This window comes from Podarcis tiliguerta (genome assembly GCF_965153285.1).
Source record: "Podarcis tiliguerta genome assembly, chromosome: 9".
Taxonomy (NCBI): Eukaryota; Metazoa; Chordata; class Lepidosauria; order Squamata; family Lacertidae; genus Podarcis; species Podarcis tiliguerta.
This window is the reverse complement of record NC_139542.1, coordinates 52512529-52534185: the sequence shown is the minus strand read 5'-3', so window position 1 is coordinate 52534185 and position 21657 is coordinate 52512529. Positions and strand designations below refer to the sequence as shown.

General features: G+C 38.5%; 1 protein-coding gene across 2 annotated transcripts in view; it reads left to right on the top strand.

The window, feature by feature from the left end:
- CHIC2 (cysteine rich hydrophobic domain 2) overlaps positions 1 to 20897 on the top strand; it is a 30882-nt gene extending 9985 nt beyond the window's left edge. The window contains exons 2-6 of one of the 2 annotated variants that reach the window (XR_014515379.1): positions 4355 to 4409; positions 4558 to 4713; positions 9234 to 9290; positions 9460 to 11960; positions 12342 to 20897. Coding sequence is in view for 1 of the 2 variants with exons in the window: in XM_083458400.1 (XP_083314526.1) it covers positions 4355 to 4409; positions 4558 to 4713; positions 9234 to 9290; positions 9460 to 9519; positions 14072 to 14122 (379 nt within the window). In the remaining variant the exon portion in view is untranslated. The remainder of the gene's footprint in view (positions 1 to 4354; positions 4410 to 4557; positions 4714 to 9233; positions 9291 to 9459; positions 11961 to 12341) is intronic. The other variant, XM_083458400.1, reaches the window with a different exon arrangement.
- Positions 20898 to 21657: the final 760 nt, after the last annotated feature.

The following is a 21657-nucleotide window of genomic DNA, read 5'->3' as shown; positions in this document are numbered from 1 at the left end:
TATCTGTCTTTACTTGTTCTTGTTGGAGTTCTAGCTGTGATGATGGATTGATTTAAATCAGATTTCCTGTCTTGTAAACTGGGCATTTGCTGAATAAATGTGCCTCATTGGTTGCTGTCATAATTAAAACACACTGATATGCAGCTAAGTAATGCTTATATGCAGAATACCTAGGAGCATAAAAGACTTAGTGAAAGAGATACAACTATCAAATTGTTTGGGTTTCTGCATGTCAGGACACTATTCAATACAGTGGTACCTCTGGTTAGGAACTTAATACGTTCCGGAGGTCCGTTCTTAACCTGAAACTGTTCTTAACCTGAGGTATCACTTTAGCTAATGGGGCCTCCTGCTGCTGCCGTGCGATTTCTGTTCTCATCCTGAAGCAAAGTTCTTAACCCAAGGTACTACTTCCGGGTTAGTGGAGACTGTAACCTGAAGTGTTTATAACCCAAGGTACCACTGTATCACTTATTTGAACAAATAGACCATAGAGAGTTAAGTGTGTTGTTTTTTGGCACAAACATACCAAACCTCCTAGAAGCAAAAGTGGTAATTAATTGGGCAAAAGCAGTATTTTCCCATAACATGTAAATAAATTTCCATGCTAATCATAAATTTCATAATTTGCCCAAACAGCAAATGTGATACACGGCCTACTGCATTGTATTTGTAATGATCAGAAATCTCTCTCATATATATATATATATATATATATACACACACACACACACATATACATAGACACACACACACATACACACACACGCATGCGCTTTTTGATAAACTCACACTGAAGGGAAGTATAGATTTTAACTTGTATGTTATAAATTCAAATTTCATATTGGCCCATATTTTTAAAACCACACTTTTTTAAAAATAGAAAAAAATCAGTTTGTTTTATTCATTCAGCTGGGTAGACTTCTGTTCTAAATTTCAAGAAAGAAAAGTAAACATTCTGTTTTTAAGGCTTTTGTAGTGTTCGGAATGTATTTGGCTTCAGGTTTCTGTGTGTTGTGGAAGTTTTTGATATCCCTGTCAGCGAGAGAGCGAGGCCCAGGTTCCTATGGATAAAGTATACAAAACTTTGAACCTCGCTTCTCCCAGCGTGAAATTGATTTTGGTCCCCAGTACGTCTGGACCACTAGTTATTCCAGTGACTTTAGCGGGAAAATTAGATGTGGTAGGACAACCACAGGACCAATTCCTGAAGTCTTGCACATATTTTAACACTTGTAGAGTACTTATCCCAGTTCCTATGTTCTTATTCTCTGCATGGGAGTTATTAGTGGCTAATTATGAGGCCATCATGGTTCATTATGATTCTTTTTTTATGGTGTAATCTCTTCTCCACAGTTAATTGTGTTCTTGGGAGCAAAAGGTCAGACTTTTTTGACTACTAGAAAGAAAGAGGTCAAGATGAGAGAATAACACATGCCCTAAGAGCTTAAGATATTTCAAATGCAGCCGCTTGACCTTGCAGAGTCACTTATGGTTAAGGATGACATGATTACTTCCAGAGATTCTGCCGAAGTTCCTTGGCTTACACTTTAGATCTTCTGTTCATAAATCTGATTAATAACTAGAATGTGATTGAAGTGTATAGCTTATTTGATGTAACTTTGCATCAGTCAAACATTCATACACATACAGTAGCTGCCTTTCTTTTCTTTTTTTCCATTTCTTAAAAAAGTGTCCTAAGAATTGGTCCATTTTGTATACTCGTTCAATACTTTCAAAAGTGTCTAAATTATTATGGGAGAGTTCCAGTGACTCTCTTTCCTCTGTACACCTTTTTGAGGTACACATATACTAAAAAACTTGCAAACTGCTTTCTAACCCAGCTGTAAATTTACACTGTTATGACACTCTGGCTTGGAACTGAGGGTTGCAAGATTTTCAATATACCTGCAAGTTGAGATCCCAGTTTCTTGCCCTTCATTACACTACATATTCCACAGTAGGGCACTTCACAGTTTATGTGGTAGACATGTTTGCACTCTGTGGCACCATGTCTGGCAATAGACACCATTATTTATACTTACCGTAAATACATTGCCAGTTCTTTATTCTTTTTTCAAAGTGGCTGCAATAAAATATCAAATATAACAGTCAACAATCAAAACAATGCAAAGTACAATAACTAAAATACAAATACAGTGGTGCTTCAGGTTACATACGCTTCAGGTTACAGACTCCGCTAACCCAGAAATATTACCTCGGGTTAAGTACTTTGCTTCAGGATGAGAACAGAAATTGTCCTGCGGCGTGGCAGCAGCAGGAGGCCCCATTAGCTAAAGTGGTGCTTCAGGTTAAGAACAGTTTCCAGAACGAATTAAGTACTTAACCTGAGGTACCACTGTATAGCAATAGAAATGGTAAAAAAAGTGGCTCGGTTGCTTAATCAGAACTATAACGCTTTAACTTTCCCCTAAAACTGAAGACAAGTAGTGTTTCTTGGGAAAAAGTGTTGAAAAGACTTTGAATGTTCATGGAAAAGTTGCCACTTAATGTAGTTCCTCAACAGGTAGATCAAATAGGACCTGCAACACAATGCTGCAGTGCATCCTCACCCCCTAACAAGAGTGCTCAGGGTGTCAGCCATAGTTCTGCATTACTAAGCCTTCAAAATACTGTAATCTGCAAGGGGCTTACGTGGGCCAATTCTCTCACTATCACTGTTTCACTCAAATTTGTGTACACATGCACACACTTTCCCAGTTTTATTTTCTGACGCTTAACATTCTGGAAGCCATAGCATACCTGCTGGTCTGTTGATGGTTTTCGTTTTGGATTTTTATTTGTTGTTTTTTGTTTGCTGATGTATCCCTCTTATTTTGCAGGGGCACCAATTTTACTTAAGCCTTTTGTCACTGAATCGCCTGAGTTTGCTATTGATGTTATGTAGCAGGCCTTCCCTGCCTATGTTGGCAGGTGTGGGGGGAAGCATTCTTGCAGGTGTAGTGTTCCAGACTTTTCAAGGCTTTAAAGGTGGTGGTCTGCACCTTGAATTGAGCTAGAAAATAATGGGCAGCTAGTGCAACTTGGAGTGGTCCAGGGATTCCCTGTTCAAAGCAAAGCCTGTCCATAAAAACCCAGGAGGTAGTGGGCACATATTGGGGAATTTCAGTTGTCTGTAGTTTCCTGGCAGATGCTAGCCGTATGCATGCCAAACTAGTTTTCCCTAACAATGTTGCATGGCCATTCTCACATAGTATGGCACTGAGAATGCCCATGCATTAATAATCTCATCTTTCCCACCAGTTTTGTAGAGGACTGCATATTGCTTGAGGTTCCCCATGTAGATGTGTTTGGGTTGTGCACAACCATGTATGTGTGCAGTTATGGGAAGTAAACTGATTTAAATTGCAAAAATGGCTCAAAAAGAGCAGGAAAAAGGCCCGAAAAGAGCAGGAAAACAACTAGCAGTTCCAGGAGCCTTTGCAACTGTGATCCCATGAGTCTTTGAACCGACCTTTTAAGACCTGTGGAGAGTTGGAGTTTGAGAAAGGAGGTTTGGCGAGAGTGATTGTGGTGGAGTTTAGTGGAATTTTGGTGGTGCTTGGTGAAGTTTAGAAGGTGTTTACAGACTTTTTAGATGGTGTTCCCCATGATGCACAATTTCAAGTATACTAGCGGTACCAGAAATGTAACCCCCGTGTAAGTGGGGAGATGCCTATACAGACAAATCCAACAGCAGAAAGATGCAGTCAGCTGAATAATGGGATTGCAAGCGGTTGTCTCTTCTACTCGCCCAATATGGGGTTATTCCTGAATGTCAGAATGCATGCGGGTATCCCTTCAGTTGCACTTGCTTTTAGTAGATAAATTTTATTTTAAATGAATGAGGAAAAGTGTTAAACCCAACCAACAAACTAAGATGAGGCTGGAAGACTGTGCAGGATAAAAAGTCAATAATGCTGTGGATTGTGTAGTAGATCCATAGCAATTTGGAAACGCACAAGAACGTGTTCATGGTCCCTAACTTTTGTCCTTTCTTCTGGAATCTTTGCTCTCAGTTTTTTACCTATATTTATGCCACACAAACATAGCTTTTTAAAGCATGAGCTACTTTGAGTTGGTAGTGCACTTTCCAAATAGATTATTGACATTTCAGTGAGACTTGCTTCACAACTTTATGCATCAATAGTGTTTGGTGTAGCTGTTACAGCACTTGCCACATTAAATACATAACATTAAAGGAGACAAAATATATTCCCTCCAACACTTGTGAGTTTATGGTTATGCAATGTAGTTCCCTGACTTTATTTTTCTTACCAAAGCAAATAAAATTACCCTGTAAAACATGCCATACCATGTAGAGTTAAAGAATATGTTCATTTTCTGTCTGCAGGTTTGGACTGAGCAACAAATTTGAAGCAGAATTTCCTTCGTCCTTAACAGGAAAAGTAAGTATCTGTGAATGAAATTCATAGGGAGATCTGACAGAGATTTTAATTTTGTGAGTTTAATGTTGCTTTTAAAACAGAGAAACGGATTTGTTAATGTAAATCAGACATTAGATTTATCACAATGCTTCATGGTTCTTTCTTGCAGGTTGCACCTGAGGAGTTTAAAGCCAGCATCAGCAGAGTGAATAGCTGTCTTAAGAAGAATCTTCCAGTCAATGTCCGATGGCTGCTTTGTGGCTGCCTTTGTTGCTGCTGTACTTTAGGTTGTAGTATGTGGCCAGTGATTTGCCTCAGTAAAAGAGTAAGTTTGATCATACTCATTGCCACATAACCTCGGCTTCCAAGTTCAAGACTTCTTTTCTCTGTGCCTTATTCTGCTTTATAAATACTTTTTTTAAAATGTTAATTTTGAATGTTAATGTTACTTTCCTGGGCTTGCTTAACACAGTGGTTTCAACTTCTATAGTGGCTGAAGGTACATAGAAAACTAACACTAGCCACTGTGGAAAATTCAACTGTTAAATATGAATATAAAGATTTTATCAATTTTGTGTTAGTGCATCTTCATGTAACTGTTGAACTGAGGGAATGGTACTGTAATTTCCAGCAGAGGCTTTTGTTATTTTTTTTAAGTTGCTTAGACATATCGTTGCCCACTTGGATAATCCTAGGATCTACCATGACTGTAATTTAATTGATTTGAATATTTTATAATTTCCGTAACTTGCCCTGGGATTTATGGTGAAGGGTGGGTAGGAATTCTAACAAGTGAATGAACATGGAAAAGTTTCATATATAACTAGCCACCAAACACAAGCTCTCTAAATTCTGTTGACACCCTGCCACTCAACATTGACATGATGTCCACAGATTTTCCTCATGCACAAACCTGGGATGAAGGCTTTTCACAGTTCCTAGTACAGTGGTACCTTAGTTTACGAACTTAATCCGTTCCGGAAGTCCGTTCTTAAACCACAGCATTCTTAAACCAAGGCATGTTTTCCCATAGCAGCGGGGGACTCAATTTACAAATGGAACACACTCAACAGGAAGCGAAACATGTTCTTATTCCAAGGCAAAGTTCACAAACCAAAACACCTACTTCCGGGTTTGCATCATTCTTAATCCAAGTTGTTCATAAACTAAGCTGTTCTTAAACCAAGGTACCACTGTATTTAAATCCTAGCAGCTAGTCTCATCTATATGCAATTACAAAATAAAGCTGGAACAATTAAAAAAAAAAGTTTTTGGCGCACTCTAAAGTTTCATTACACATTGTTCTTAAAGACCAATGTATTATGTGTTTGAGCTCTTTAGCAATTGAAGTACTTAAGTTAATGCCCACTTTGTGCTTTAGAATGGGTTGCACCAAATCTGAAAATGGTCGTTTTGCATTTACTAGCAGGGGGACATAGGATTTTCATATGAATCAGGTGACTGCTGAAGGAAAAGTGTTACATTTAGTATAAGGATTACATTCAATCTGGAATTTTAAATGATTTAATTTAAATTTTATTTTTTTAATCTAGCGAGGGAAAAGACTACTTCATTGTTACATTAGGCTTGTTTAGCTTTTTACTCAATAGAAAATAGGTAGAAAAGGCTGCAAATCTGTGCCTTCATGCTTAGGAGTTAGTTTCACTGAACTCAGTAAGACTCCTTTAGCAAACATGCATAGGATAAATCCACAAGTGTATTGTGTACAAGTGTATCATATCTCTCTGTAGTTCCTGTATCAAACCCTGTTTGATGCAGCTTACATAAATAATTGTGTATAGTTTGACAACAAGAGTGGTTTTTAACTAAAAAATAAATTTCATGGTTAACTATGATGTTGAAAGGAGAAACAACCGCCACGTTTAGTTTTTAAATTTTCCTAGTAAACTTTCTTCCACTTAACTTTTGCATCGTTGTTGTTAGCAAATAATGTGCTCTCTAGTATGCCACTGATGGAAAATCTACAGGGTTGTCATCCCCGTCAGCTGGGAAAGTTACTCAAATCAAGAGTCCCCTTTGGGTTTTGAATGTCCTCACCTGCTCCTCACTGTAAATCATTGAGATGTCAAGTGCGGTGATTAATTAAGCTGCACGTGCAAGTCTTTCCCCCCCTTCACCTGTCAAGTAGGGAAAAGGAAGCTTGGTGTCGAGAATTGTGCGACGCTCTTTAATTCACTTTTTCTTCCCCCGGCTGAGAGGTACTTGCTAATGTTTCATTTAAACTTTCATTCACCTTTTGTATGGCTGACGGGGTTGGGTATTGTTGAGTGATTTTATAAATGTTGCAAGCTGTTTGTACATGCGACGACTTACAAATAATAATTTACAAAATTAGTATTTGTAGAGAAAAAAATCTTACATGCTTGAGGTATACAATAGTGTTACCTACACTCAGGCTTTGGCAACAGAGTGTGTTAAAACTGAAATACGAGTGATGCACAATTTGTCTTCTACATGTGTGTTGCCTGCTTAATACTAACTGCTAATAATTTGTTTTAAGCTGCCTAATATGTTTCCTTCAAATTCAGTGCCCTTTCTAACTTCATAGTTAAGTCCTTCATCCCCTCAATAAGAGTAACAATAGTTGAATGTTAAAATTTGTTTCATTAAAAGATGTCTCTTCGTAGTGTTGCATTAAGTTTCTGTATTCACTTTCCTTTCTACGGTGCAAAGTGTTTTAACTCCCCTAGTATTTGGGAAGCTGGTTTCTTTTCTGTCTTTTCTCCTTCCCCTCCGTGCAGGCAGTGAAATTTAAATTGTACAGCAGTCTTAATCTATTATTTAAAAGGTTCTAGCAAGGAAGATTACAAGGTAGCTTCACATTTTTGAATCGGTTTTGCCATTGGTTTAGCAGCGGGTGGGCAGGCAGATGCCTGCTCGGAGTAGAACCTATTGCCATTTTTCACCATTGATAGAGTAGCCTTTCAGAGTCAATGAGCTCTGTCAATGTGAGCTTGTCAAGGCTACAACTTCATAGACCTGAGAGGCGGTTTGAGAGGTCAGCCCTTTTCAGGTTTGCTGTGATGCAAATGAGCTTTAATGCTTAAACAACTATTGGAATTTTTATGTCTGCTCCTTGTTCTTTTTTCTTCACAAAGTCATTGACGAGACATTCAGTGCTTTTTAAATTGGAAGTTGCATTGTGCTAAAGACCTAGTACAGATTTACGGAGGGCTGAAAGCAGTTAGATCATGTTCTTTTCATGGTGCGATTAGAATCAAATCGATTTCCCTACAGCCTTCAGCATTCAGATGGCAATTTTAACAAAGCTTAGGGGGCTAGACAAGGGACAAAACGACTGAACTGAATGTTAATTACACTCTGCAGCCTTATTTTCTTTTGATTTGGAGCTGACTGGCAACTAAATTAACAAAAGTGTGACCATAACTGCTGCCCTATTTTCATTTAAAAGGAGAGCAGACTCTAAAAGGCTATCTTGACAAAGAAACAAGTGAGGTCTGCTGATCATTGTTAGAGGGCAGGCACTGTCTTTAATAAAATAAAATAAAAAGTATTGGCCAAAAGGAACAGAACTTTAAAAAACAATGTAATGACTTTGTCCTTGCTATTAAAATGTGTCCCAGGGTTCTTGGGAATCCCTTCTATTTTCGAAATATAATGAAAAGGTAAAAAATAAAATCCTAATAATTATTCATGCCTAACAAAGTTGATTCTTTCAAGTAGCTAGAGTTCAGGTTTATGCTCTTGTGATTGTTATAAATGAAAAGAAACCACTATATGTATTTTTTGCCTTTCGTGTATATTCAGTAGGTTTGATGATGAATGCTTTTAAGTAGTTCTTAAAAAAACATGCTTGTTCACTTGCTGCACCAGTGTGCATTTTGTAGCACCTCTTGTTTAGCAGTAGTTGAAGTGCAAGATGCTTCTCAGCCCCCCCCCCTTTCCCCCTCCCCAACTTCTCTTTGCCTTGTAAGGAAGCTGCAGCTGTATGAAGTTGAATTTGCCACAAGGCTCAGTGATCCATGCCTCTGCACCTGCAACTCTGGTCTCATCTCAACACCTGGTGTTGTGATTTATCCTCCCTATTCATAAGGACTAGTAAATCCCATTTTACTACTGAGCAGTCGATGATACGGCAGTCAAGTGACCATAAACAGCAGCAGGACGTATTTCTAAATCAGAACACCAACTGCATCTTCAGAGTAGCAGATTTAGTGCAAGGGGATTTAAATAGTTCTCTTAAAGCTGGATAACTTAAATTCAAGGGACTTATCAATGTGCAGATTTCCAAATATTCTGGAACAATTTGTGCATTAATGAGAAACCGTAGATTAACATTTTAGAGCTCCAGTATGTGAAATTAGTCAACAGCACGGCATTTTGTATGAATGATAGTTATCATAACGTCTACGCACAGTATGTGGAAACTATCCCATGCTTGATCTGCAGTCTGTTTGTTTCAAGTTACTTGAATTATGAGGTAGCTTGGTTCCATTAACTTCAATGGATCTAAATTGACTCACTTAACAGTGTTAGTGAATAAAGCACTTTTGGTTTTTTTAAAAACCTTTTATTAATGTACAGCTTTGTAGATAAATACATTTTCCAGCCATTTAAATATTTCTTAGTGTTGTTTTTTTATTTGGTCGCTGAAACCATTTTTTGAAACACACACCTCTTTATCCTAGCTATAATTAATACCAGAAAATTTGCAGTACGGCAGACCACCCTGTGCCGAAGTTGCTGTCCTTTACCACGTTTCTCTTCCACCCCAGCCACCTTTTCCACACACAAAGGCAGCTGCAAAACAAACTTTTTTCCAAAGCTGCTCAAGAGTAAAATTCTTTCTCATTTGTCTTCCAGACACGAAGATCGATTGAGAAGTTATTAGAATGGGAAAACAATAGGTTATACCACAAGGTGAGTGCCGCAGGGAGCAGCTTCGTACTGCTGGGGCCTGAATTGCACAGTATGGAAACAGATGCTTTTGTTGAACGCGAAATATGAAAGCTGGACAAATGGACTAGTCTCTGTGCCGGCGATAAAACACAGCTCATTTTTCTTCCCCCTTTTTCTCCCTGCTGTCTAGCTGTGCTTGCATTGGAGGCTAAGCAAAAGGAAATGTGAATCGAATAACATGATGGAATATGTAAGTTAAAGGGCTGTTTTGTGCATTTCTCTATTAAATGATCATTTATTTTGCTTCTGATCTTATTCTTTCCACGATTATTAATCAGCAAAGGTGTCAGGAGCTTAATCGCCTGAGTGGCAAGGATTTTCTACGGTTCACAGATGTATGGTTTCATGCGCAGGGCTGATTTATAAAGTTATGAATGACTTGAAAACAAGGCTTCACTGTGTTCCGGGGGAAAAATAATAAATTAATTGCCAAGATAAAATAGCTTGAACGTGCGTTGATGGGGTGTGAAATTTTCAGATGCTGTATAAAAAGAATAACTGCAACTTTGGTTACGCAGCGAGTTAGTTGTGGACTGTTTTATATAATGCTAATCGAGTCTCAGTGTATGGAAGGAGACCTTTCAACTAAGCTGTTGGAGCTTAGGAAACCTTTAGACTTTGTCGATTTTAACTGCCCCCATACCTCAGCAGTCTTGAAAGTAGCTTGAGCTTTTACTAGCTTCATTCAAATGTTTTAAAAGTCAGGCCTGATAATAAGAGCGTGATGTGTCGGTTTTGGCTCTCATTCTCTAGCTCTAAAGATTATACAGAAGATGAGGAGGATTTCTTGAAAGACTTTTCATGGGGTGCATTTGTTTATTTCCCCCGCACCCCACCCAGCAATCAGTCCTTGTAGTTTTTCTTATTTCATTTCACTTTGCTGCGCCTTTAAATTTTTCAGTTGTGTCTGTGGAAAGTGGCATGTGAAAAGATACTTAACTGCTTTAAAACAAATAAGCCCTTGCAAAACATGCTAGTATTACAATTTTTTAAAAAACACAAGCAGGGGTTAACAATTAAATTAAGAGTAACCCCCAGTGGCATCTAGCTTTAGCTATTTCTAACACATCCATGCCTTTTAATTATATATCTTGTCTATTCTCTAACACAATACATGCATTATAGACAGTATGTTAAAAGATTGATTTAAAACAGTGCTTAAATAGTTAGAAATTATCTTAAAATCATCTTTTCTGTTAGCACTGAAGAAAAGGGGAAGTACTAAGGCCTATATCTAGCCTAAAACATAAAAGACTTCCTAAAATGCCTTTTTTCCAGAGTAGTTCTATTCAACTAACTATTTCTTTTTAACATCTATTATACTTAACATGTTAATTTATGATCATCTATTATAGTGAACATGTTAATTTATGATCATAGACTCATGATAACTTCACAGTAATTGGAGGCAAGAAAGAAAATTTGACACAGGTTTTTGAGGTTGGCCTGTGTAAAGAATTCAGTTTTGTATTTTCATTACTGAATGCTTCTGGTCTCTTAAAAATCCACTCACATTCGAGGGCCACAGTCCTGAGCAAATTTATGTTGAGAATGTGCCTAATTAAAATTAGTGTTTTTCAATAAGGTGTTCAGGCATTGATGAAAGTTGTTATTGTAATTTCCCAGCCCAATGTAGAATTGTTTTTAAAAATTAGTTTAAATTCAGGTACCCCTTTAGGCAACATTTATTATTGGTGGGAATGTGATAGAGCAGTGGTTCCCAATTATCTTAAGTACTGTGGACCTCCTGTTTTTCAAAAGCCAAGCCATGGACCTCCTACTTTTGAAATTTTGGATACCTCTATGGTAGTTTTTGTTATGTGAATGGTGCCACAGACCCCCCTGAATGGGTTACACGCATGGTTCCCAATGTGGGGCACACGCCCCACAGCGGGGCAGTTTGATTTTTAAGGGGGGCAATTTGAGAATGAGTTACTAACAGTTAATGGCCTTTTAGGCTTCCTAAAGAACTTCCTAAAGAAGTTCGCTTTTTGAATAATAAGAATTATATGTCATGGGGGGCATCAATATTTTCGAGATGCTTAGGGGGGCATGGCCAGAAATAAGGTTGGGAACCACTGGGTTACACAGACCACCAGTTGGGAACCACTGTGATAGACCAACAGCACTGTATTTAAACTTTTGACAACTAAACTGCACACTTACTTGGTGAAAAGGGCAATGTGTTGGTTCCAAAACAGAAACTTGCCATTCATGGAAGGGGAACCTTTGGGTCCATGCTATTGTCATTCCCCCCCCCCCCCCTTTATGAAAATAGGCAATATGTAGTTGAAGACTACTTCTGGATCAATCTAGGAGGCCTACAGACTTGGGTCACTTTCTGTATTGTTCATTATAGTACAATAAGTTATTCTCAAATAGAAACACAGAACTAGCTGAATATTAACCTTTCACAATTCCGCAAAGGGTAGTAAGCATTTGAGTAAAATGAGAGACTTGCTGCTGTACAGCATGGCAAGCATTTCAGTGTTGCCACAGTTAGGAAGGTAGATAAATTGGGAAATGGAATAAACAGATCCTCCTGCCTTCCCTGTTTGTTTTCATCGGGGAGATCATCTCTTGTCATTGTTGAAACATTTTAATTGTTGAAACAATCACATGTGTAAAAAGGTAAAGTAAAGGTACCCCTGCCCGTACAGGCCAGTCTTGCCAGACTCTAGGGTTGTGCGCCCATCTCACTCAAAGAGGCCGGGGGCCAGCGCTGTCCGGAGACACTTCCGGGTCACATGGCCAGCGTGACATCGCTGCTCTGGCGAGCCAGAGCCGCACACGGAAACGCCGTTTACCTTCCCGCTAGTAAGCAGTCCCTATTTATCTACTTGCACCCGAGAGTGCTTTCGAACTGCTAGGTTGGCAGGCGCTGGGACCGAACAGCGGGAGCGCACCCCACCACGGGGATTCGAACCGCCGACCTTACGATCGGCAAGCCCTAGGCGCTGAGGCTTTTACCCGCAGCGCCACCCGCGTCCCTGTTATCACATGTGTAACTAGGGGCCAAATGTGGTAGTTCAAAAGAGAGACCATCTACATCTGAGGAAACATGTTTTTAATAATCTAGCTACTTTCCTACTATTCCCCCAGGACTGTAAACCAAAATTAATTAACAGAATAGGATGTAACCTCCCTGCTCCTGCTTGAAACAAAACAATACATGAAGTGATCATTCTCTGTATTCATGGATATATTTGGAACAGTTTTTAAAGTAAGAAATGTTTGTAGGTGAAGACAGTAACGCCAAAAGAAAAGGGAATGGTGGGGTTGGGGATGAAAATGTTGAAATTGTAAGCTTAACTTAATTTTAACTGAGTTACACAACTGATGTAGTCGTAGTGCTGCTTTTACATTTAACAAAGCTTCCTTTTAAAGGGTCGCACTTAAATGGTTGTTAGCTTTTTGAATGCTGCTGTAATTGTTTAGGTGCACAGAAAGTCTTGCTCACTGGCATGTTTCCTTTGAAACTCTTGTAAAAATTATCTTCAGTTTCACAAGATTTTTACCCTATGGCATTGTGGCTCTGTTAGGCAAGCACAGGCCAAAGTTGCCCTCATTATGCAGGACTAGTTGCCTGTGTCGGTATTTTTGTATTAATAACTGTGTTATTTTACTTGGCTAAAACCTTATGAACCAAGCAACTGGTTCTTTCAGAAATTCATGAATGAGTCTTGTGCATGTATCTGTAAGCCGTCGTGCAAATAGTTAAGACAACTAGTTCTGTGTGCACAAGGAGGGCTTTGAACTTGTGTTTTTTCACACATCAAACCAATCTTTGTGTGCCTCGTCTGTGAGGGGCCCAGAGGGAAGCAACACAAAAACGGGCTTTTTAGGAATGGCTCCCCACTTGTGCAGGGAGGGTCACCCGGTGCCTTCATTTAGGTGCCAGCCAAAAACATCCTTCTTCTCCCTTGCCCTTTGGCTTATTAAGCAATCTATGTCCTTTTAAACTGTGCTAGGTGGTGGTGGGGTTATTATTTTTGTTTGTTACTATGCTGGGCATTTTTGTATCTTCATATTGTAATTTGCTCTGTGGTCCTCAGATGAAGGGCGGGATAGAAAATTAATTAATTGATGATGATGATAAATAATAATGATAGCAGCATCACAACCTCTTACAAGAGCAAAAACATTGCATTGCGTGAAAAGGGACCACTTTGGCTCTAGGTGGTTACATGCTACATCTGCAACCCAGCCAGATGGGTGGGGTATTATTATTATTACTATTATTATTACTACTACTACTACAGTAGTTATACCTTGGTTGTTGAACACCCTGGAACTCAGACGTTTTGGCTCCTGAACGCCGCAAACCCGGAAGTGATTGTTCTGGTTTGCAAACGTTCTTTTGGAACCTGAACATCCAATGGGGCTTCCGTGGCTTCTGATTGGCTGCAGGAGCTTCCTGCAGCCAATCAGAAGCCATGATTTCATTTTCGAATGATTTGGTATCCGAACAAACTTCCGGAACAGATTCCATTTGTCCAAAGGTACGTCTGTACTACTACCACTACTAGTAGTACTAGTAGTAGTTGCTGGGAATTGCAAGTTGGGAGAGTGCTGAAAAATGCCTGTGGGTACATGTGCCTCACATAACTGTTTGGATCCCATCCATAGTTTTTCCTTTAGCACAGTAAAAGCTTTAACATTGCTGAGATGTTTAAAAATGGACAGTGCCATTAATTACTCACTAAATGTATATATTTTTTTTCTTTCTCTCTTTTACACAGGTCATTCTTATAGAATTTTTACCAAAGACACCAATTTTCCGACCAGATTAGCATTTGCTTTACTTTAGAGACTTACCCAAGTATATTGTCTTTTTTTCCAATGGTGCCTTGCTTGGTGCTCTCCTGGTGATGATATAGCATTGGTTCTACATAATATTGTGGTTTCTTCATTCTTTTCTTTTGTAACGGCATGTTCAAAGTGCATTTTGTCAAATTTTGCGGAAGTCATTTCACGCAGACGTCAGTGTAATTTATTTCCTGTCCCTTTTCCGTTGTTGATGTATCCCGATTTTTCCAGAGACTTTATATATACATATATCTATGTATGTGTGTGTTTCTGTGCGTGTATATATACATATATAGCTATAAACATAAAACCAAAAATAGCTATAAGTGAGAAGTTATTTTTAACCCCATATAAATTGTGAAAATTGGCAATCACTTTAATCTATGCACTTGCATCTTCTCTGAATCTCTGCATATTTTGCCAGCGACATACTTGTATATATCAGAGTTTTTCCTTCTCCTTTCTGGAACGGAAATCAGCCACCTGTGAGGCGACAAGCAGCATTTCTTGATACCCAAACCTTGGTTCACCTTTGCGCATTTCTCTATTCCACGAAGAAGTACCATCTACTCTGAAGATGTTCTTCTCAAGAAACTTGAAATTGGATTGCTAGTATTCCACTAGAAGAATTTGTGATAGATTTGCATGTGTTCAGTGGTTAATACTGCTCAGGATCATAAAAATAATTAGTATTTCATGGGGGACTGGTACACACGAAACACTAGTCAATCCTGCTGGGAATAAGAGAACTGTGATTGAGGGGGAAGTGGAATTTGTGATCTCCAAACCTGCTCCCAATCTCTTAATCCTGGTTCAGAATAGACCAGTTTTTTGTATGTGTGCACCTACTCTGTGTGTGTGTGTGTGAGAGAGAGAGAGAGAGAGTGAGTGTGTGTGAGAGAGAAATTATGTATGTACATACTGTGTGGCTAATGCCATGTAACAGCTTTACTGTTTTTATTGTTTACTAGATCTAATAGTACACAAGGATGCAAGCTTGTCAGAAAAAGATTTGTTAAATACTTCAGTAGTTTGAGTTTTTAAATGTTGCAGTGTTTGGCTCCAGGTCAGAGAAAGGCAGTCTCAATTCCTATTGAAATTGATGGGTTACGTTAGTTGTGACTAACTTTTAAAATCCCATCCATTTCAGCGGGATTTGAGCACAGTTAAGTTTCTATAATTATTTCAGGTGGAGTCTTTGTATGTAAAACATTTACAACATTGTACCAGAAGCTACAGATGTGTTGATGATTTTTACACCTGTTTATCAGATGTGCAAATCAAAAATTAGTGATTTGGCTGAATAGCTTACTGAATGTACTGGATAAATACTTACTGCATCCCAGCTTTTTTTCTCTTTTCTATGTTTACATGGTTAGCTTTCTGTTTATTGTTTGCACAAGAAAGCATTAAAAGAAATGGATATGTGATAGTATGCTTTGGTCAGGGCAGTTTTTAGTTTTTTGGCTGTGCATATCTTCATATATTGTGTTAAAGCCTACTTAATACAACTATTTCTGAAAAGCTTGGGGTTGTTTTTTTTTTAGCTTAACGTACATGAACTGTAACATATGTTAAGGGCCCATTCTTCATGTAGCAGAGCAATAATGTGAATAGCCAACAAATGCATTCTGCTTACGATTTGTACTATGAAAAGTTTACCCCACTGCAAGGATTCCATTTTCCTTCATTTAAATACAGTTTCACTTTATTGTCATTATACAGATATGTTTATTGTGTATTTTTCAATGCTTGCTGTTCATAGCAGATCTTCATTAGGAGAAGCATCTTTTGTAAAGGAAAGAATTTCCAGGAAAGTATTTCAAATCACCTTTTGTCTGGGCTCTATTTTTGCATATCACAATATACAGTTCTTCCAAAATGTTCTTTTAATCTGGTAATAATTGGGCATGATCTGGCCAAAGTTAGGCATTTCTATATCACATTGATTTCAGTGGGACTCTTTCCCACTGAAAACCATGCAGTTGGCTTTGGCTGGCTCATGTGCACTGCTCTTTGCAGACAGTATCTGCCTATATGCTTTTTAAAATATAAGGGCTTTAAAAATGTGTAGTCTTAAACAAGTATCCGAAAACGATCATTTGCTGTCCATGATCTGCTTTTCCTTGAAGAAAGAATTATAAAGCATTCCCCTTATTGTATGTGTTAAAACATTTGCATACATTGGAAACACCTTCATAATACAGACTTGGGCCATAATCTAACACAGTTTGCTGAAGTTGGTTTATCTGAGGAGGCTTAATTGTGGCTAGATCTGTGTTGGATTGTGGCCTTGATTAAGACGGAAAATCCATTGGTATTGCTCAACTGACCAGAGCCATTGTAAAAACTGGCTCCTTTCCAGAATTCTGGGGCCTTAGGCTTATCCATTCACTTTCATAAAGGTAGGAATTCTTCTCCATCTCTTTGCATGTGCTGAGTTTCCATGTCTATCGAAGCAAATGGAGAATCCCTTGCATGTGCAAGAACTCTTATCTGCATGTTGGAGTTCCTCTGTGTATGTAAGTTGCTGGTGTGCAGAGACTAGATTTTAGAGTCACTGGTGCATTATTCAGTAGAATTCCTTGTGTTATTTGTTACTTCATTCAGCAGACTTTTTGTCAAACTAATCTTCCCAAGGGCAGTTGTATACTGCCTGCTTGCAATAGGACTTGTATTTTCTGTTTTCTGTAAAGTGTACGTCTTGCATGTAAAGTTAGTTCGGACTAGGTAGACCCCAAGGAGGGTGAGAACCACTTCAATATCTCACTAACCTTCATGTCTAAGTGGGTTGAGACCATCTGCTGGGTGGCTTAACATGCAAAAGAATGACTCACACGGGTGGTCTCCTTGTGCGAGCAGCAGAACCTGAAATGAGGGGTCTTGCATGTCATCACGGAGGAGAGGAATTGTGAACGTAAATCACATGCAACTTTCCTGGTCACAGATCTCATGGAAGACATCTCATGTTATGCAACTCAGGCAATCCAACCCTGTGGATAAGCGTTACTTGCATGAGTCAGCAGGAGGAGATTGCTTCAACCTGCTCTAAATCCACATTTGACCACCCTCTTGGCTTCTTCTGTAACTGCTAATTTGGCAGTCTGTTTGAATGATATGGATTGCTGCTTGTTCTTTCTTGTTTTGTATGCATTTCACTTACCATGTTGTTGTTTTTATCTGCTTGGCTTTTTGAAGCGTGGGCGGGGGGGGGGGAGTTGGACCCTCCAGCATTTACAAGCACAAAAATGAGTAGTAGCTGAATTCTTCCAGTATGCATATTTTGATATGTAGCTGCTAATGGGGGGTACTATATGGCTGACCTTTTAAAAAATCAACCATTTTTTATCCCATGTAGTGGTAGCAATATATTTGAAAACATGATAGTGAAAAACGCTACAAAGACACAAACATGGAGGCAAATAAAAAAATCCCAATGATTTCCCCTCAATTCCATGTAAAGATATTTCAGAGGCATGTTCAGATTTATTCAAGTGAGAGTGTTGTGGGATGTCATCTAAGGTGGCTGATACCTTTTGTTCATTTTAAAGGAGCAGCTGGGTACATGCCCATAAGTATTCAAACATGGGCATTTCCCCCCAGCTTTGTAACAGTTTTTACGTGTTGCATGATGTCACAGTACAAGTTGCCCCATCTTCATCTGAAGTGTGTTTGGTTCAGAACTGTGGATGACGCAGGAAACTGAAAACAGCCCATCAGGTGCCTCACAGACCTCCTGCTTTTACGGGCAGGTAGCAAACATTGATATATCAAATCCCTGTTAGGTTACTATATGTCTGACTTGTTCCCCTGCCCTCCAGTAAAGCAAGCATTTTCGTAGTGCAGGCTTTAAGAACATGTGCCCTATTATTCATTTCACAGTTACCAGGAGAGCTTAAGGCTACACACTTAACTAGAGAGCAAGTCCCATTCAACTCAAGAAGACATGCTTCTCTGAGTAACTGGCGTAGAATTGCACTGTAAACCTTTTGACAGCAAAAAAACAAAATGAAAGAACCCTCTTGTAAGGATTAAGTAAGAATTAACAGCTCTCTGCCAGTTCAAATAACCTTTTTCCTTCTGTATATGTAGCACTGAAAGATGAAAGTTGCATCAAAATGTATTACTTCTACTTAGGTAAGCAGGAGTTTGAATTCCTCCCTATATTTTGGTTCTTCAGCACATTCAGCAGTTACCTATGATTCTGTCCAAAGGCTATGCATTAGAAATTTGGTCAATTATTCTGTAACATAACACTTCAGTTAAAAAAATGATTTGAGTGCAGTATAAGGACACGGGCAACTATAAATTGCATATTACATTTCAATTCTTTGTTTTGTGCCAATTATTCCTGACAGATGAATGGCCCAATTGAAATATTCAGTGAAAATGTGCTAGTTTGGTTAGAGAATGTAACTTACCTTCAGTAGAGGGAATAACAAAGTGTTTCCTTAATGTTTCTGTGCACTGCATTTTTCACCGTTTGGGTTTCATGTCAGCCAGCTGTAACTGCTAGCATTAAATTTAGAAATAAACATGCTCCAACTGTACCATTTTCCTGAAAATGAAAATCTCAGTCTAGCAGCCTATATAAAACTTCTTAACACAAAACAAAACAAACGTATTGTACAGTATCATCTTTAGAAAGTTGAATATGGGTTTGTATTTAAATAAGCTGCTTGTTTTGATTGAATTGTAGTTTTTTTGTTGAAAATTTAATTCCTGCTTTGTTAACATAGTTAAACATCATGCACTATGTATGTTTAAGTGAAATACATGTTTTTCAGTGTGTGACTTCTGGCTTGACACTCAAGGTTTTTGGAAAACTAACACAAGGCAATTTAGAATAGGTTATACCAATAGGACAATGCGACAAAGCATGTCATTTTGGTAGTTTGGCAGAGATATTGCAGTGGTATTGTGAGCAGCTAATATTTAGCATGGAGTGACAGGTTTGATATAGGGCCAATTATTTCTAGTCCTTTCCTTCAGTCCTAAAGACAGCAAGTCTAGATGTTACAGAGGTCTAGATGTTACGTTTGTCATACAGACCAGCATTCCCATAGCAAATATTTTATCTCCTAGCTATTTCTCTCAGTGCAACTTACCGTACAAATTGAAGCCATCATGCAGTGAGCTCTTCTTTTGACAGCCCTCACTGGTGTGAACTGAATCCGGGAAATTTGCTTCACGAATTCCCGGCTCCTGCAGTGGATTTCAATATATTGATAAGAAAATCCCAAGGAGACTGTTCCCATTCGCGAACTCAAGTCACCTTGCATAGCAAGCCCTCAGATAACCTGCATCCAGAAAGGAGATGAACCTTCCTGTGTCAGCATGGAAAGCTTTTCCATTATGCATACCCAGTTTTGCCTTCCCAATCTGCTCCTTTCCCATTCTACACACACAAGGAGAACTTTCAACACCGCATATCGTTCCTCCACTGACACCAGTTTCCGGTGGCATTCGCCTCACTAAAGTTGGATGAGCTGAAACAACCAAGAGTCTTGTAATGAGCTGCTAATGGAGGGCAAAAGTTAGTTACAAGGCTGCTAGGAGCTTGTATAGTCATGTATACCATCCAAAGGTGAGAAGCTACACACACTGATAGCAAGGATTAATTAGAATGTCCAATATTTTCCCAGTATACCCTACTGCAAAATGGGTCTGTAATGTTAGATATCCTTCTCAACAGACTAATATTGGAAGTAAGCTAAAGAGAGAATGCCAACAGCCCAGTCACATTGTTTGTTCAGAAGTAAACCCCATGGAATTGTAGACTGCAATCCAGTGTACACTTACTTCTGAGTAAACAAGCAAAGGTTTAGCTGTTAATTAATCATGCATTCCTACGTTTCTCTAGATAGCACCTGTTGGCTGTAATACAGAATATACATATATATAGTATTGCAAAGAGCACCTGGTTTCTTTGCGGTAATGATCCAAATGACTCTGTGACTATTTCCATGCATCGAAAGTGTTTCCCAAACAGCAGCTTCTCTCCCTGCTGTAACCCATAGATGGCAAACCATTTTTGAAACAGAGGAAGTTTTGAAACCTGCTTGTCATATAGCATGGTAGTCTGCTGTTCAAAGCGAACTTCTTTAAAAAGAAAATATCTGCAATGAGCATGCCGAAGCCCTTGGGCGTGCTTTAAGTAGTTTTTCTGGATCCTGGCCATGGTTTTTAGCCTTTTCATACCCAGCCAATGGGAGCCCTGTGCACTTTCGGCCTTCTGGATTGTTGTCATTGTGTGTAGCTCAGTTGATTCTTCTACATGACTGACACATAGGATGCATTTGACTGTATCTTTGGAAATCCTGTTAATCTCATGTAGTATATCAGAAAATAGATATGAAATGACATTGTCTTAATCATAGATAATCTTTCAGTTTGCCAGCATATGAAAACATAGTTAAAAGACCAAGCTAGAGATCCATTTAATAAAAGTATCATTTTTTTTCATAAAAAGTGCATCAAATCCAAAATCTGCAGTTAGATGCTACAATTTGGGTATGAAGTGCATAGGTAGACAGGAAAGATGGATGGGTTTTAAAATATATATGTGCATATTTAACCACATTTGTTATGGTTGCTTTAAGTTAATCCATTTAGCCAAATTCCACAATTTTTTTTTCTAAATATCAACCATTTTTTCCCTGACCTGACCCAAATTTAGAATGTATTCCACTTGGAAGTCTCGCTAGAGAATTTCCTAAATTGTATGTTACAAACTAATAAAATTGTGAAGCTATCTTATCAAGACTTGTTTTCTTTTCTAACCTCAATATGGTGCATTCTTTTTCATTTATTTGTGGTATGCACAATCATTTTGCTTCATTTCACCAGAATGTTTTTAATTATCCCAATCCTTAAAAAGTTTACTCAGAAGTAAATCCCAGTTTTGTGAGACTTGTTTCCTAGTGAGCGTGGTTAAAATTTCAGCTAACTGTCTCTTAGATAGAAAAGAAAAAACGTATTTTGAAAACATTGCTAGTAACAAATGCCTAAAAAAGCAAAGGAAATTCAAACTTGGTGGCACAATTAACACTGGACTCTCTTTAAACAAGCAGGTTTAATGCTCATTGATGAGCTTGGCTTCCTATTCTTCAAATACATTTTTCAAAAGATGCTCAAAAATCTCTTTGGAAGTTTTGAGCCTGGAACGGTCTACATTTTATGAAATCCCTTTGCAAAGGAGAGAGAATGGATGTTGCTGAAAATCTTTTAACTCGTTTCTACAAGTTGGGCTGCTCTTAAAAATCCTAAAGTGTTTTTGTCTAACGAAGTTTGAATTCACTAAGTCAGAAATCAGGAATGATCAGACATTTCGCAAAATTCTGTTGTAACAGCAATGCTCTATAAAGATTTATTTTCCCCATTTAATTTTAAAATGTTTCCCCCCCATATTTCTCACTTGTAAAGGGGCTTCAGAGTATGTCAGTTTCTGTCTTTTCACTTGTGTAGGAGATTGTCAGAAGTATTGTATCCTCAAAGTAAGCTCCAGCTACATATAGAG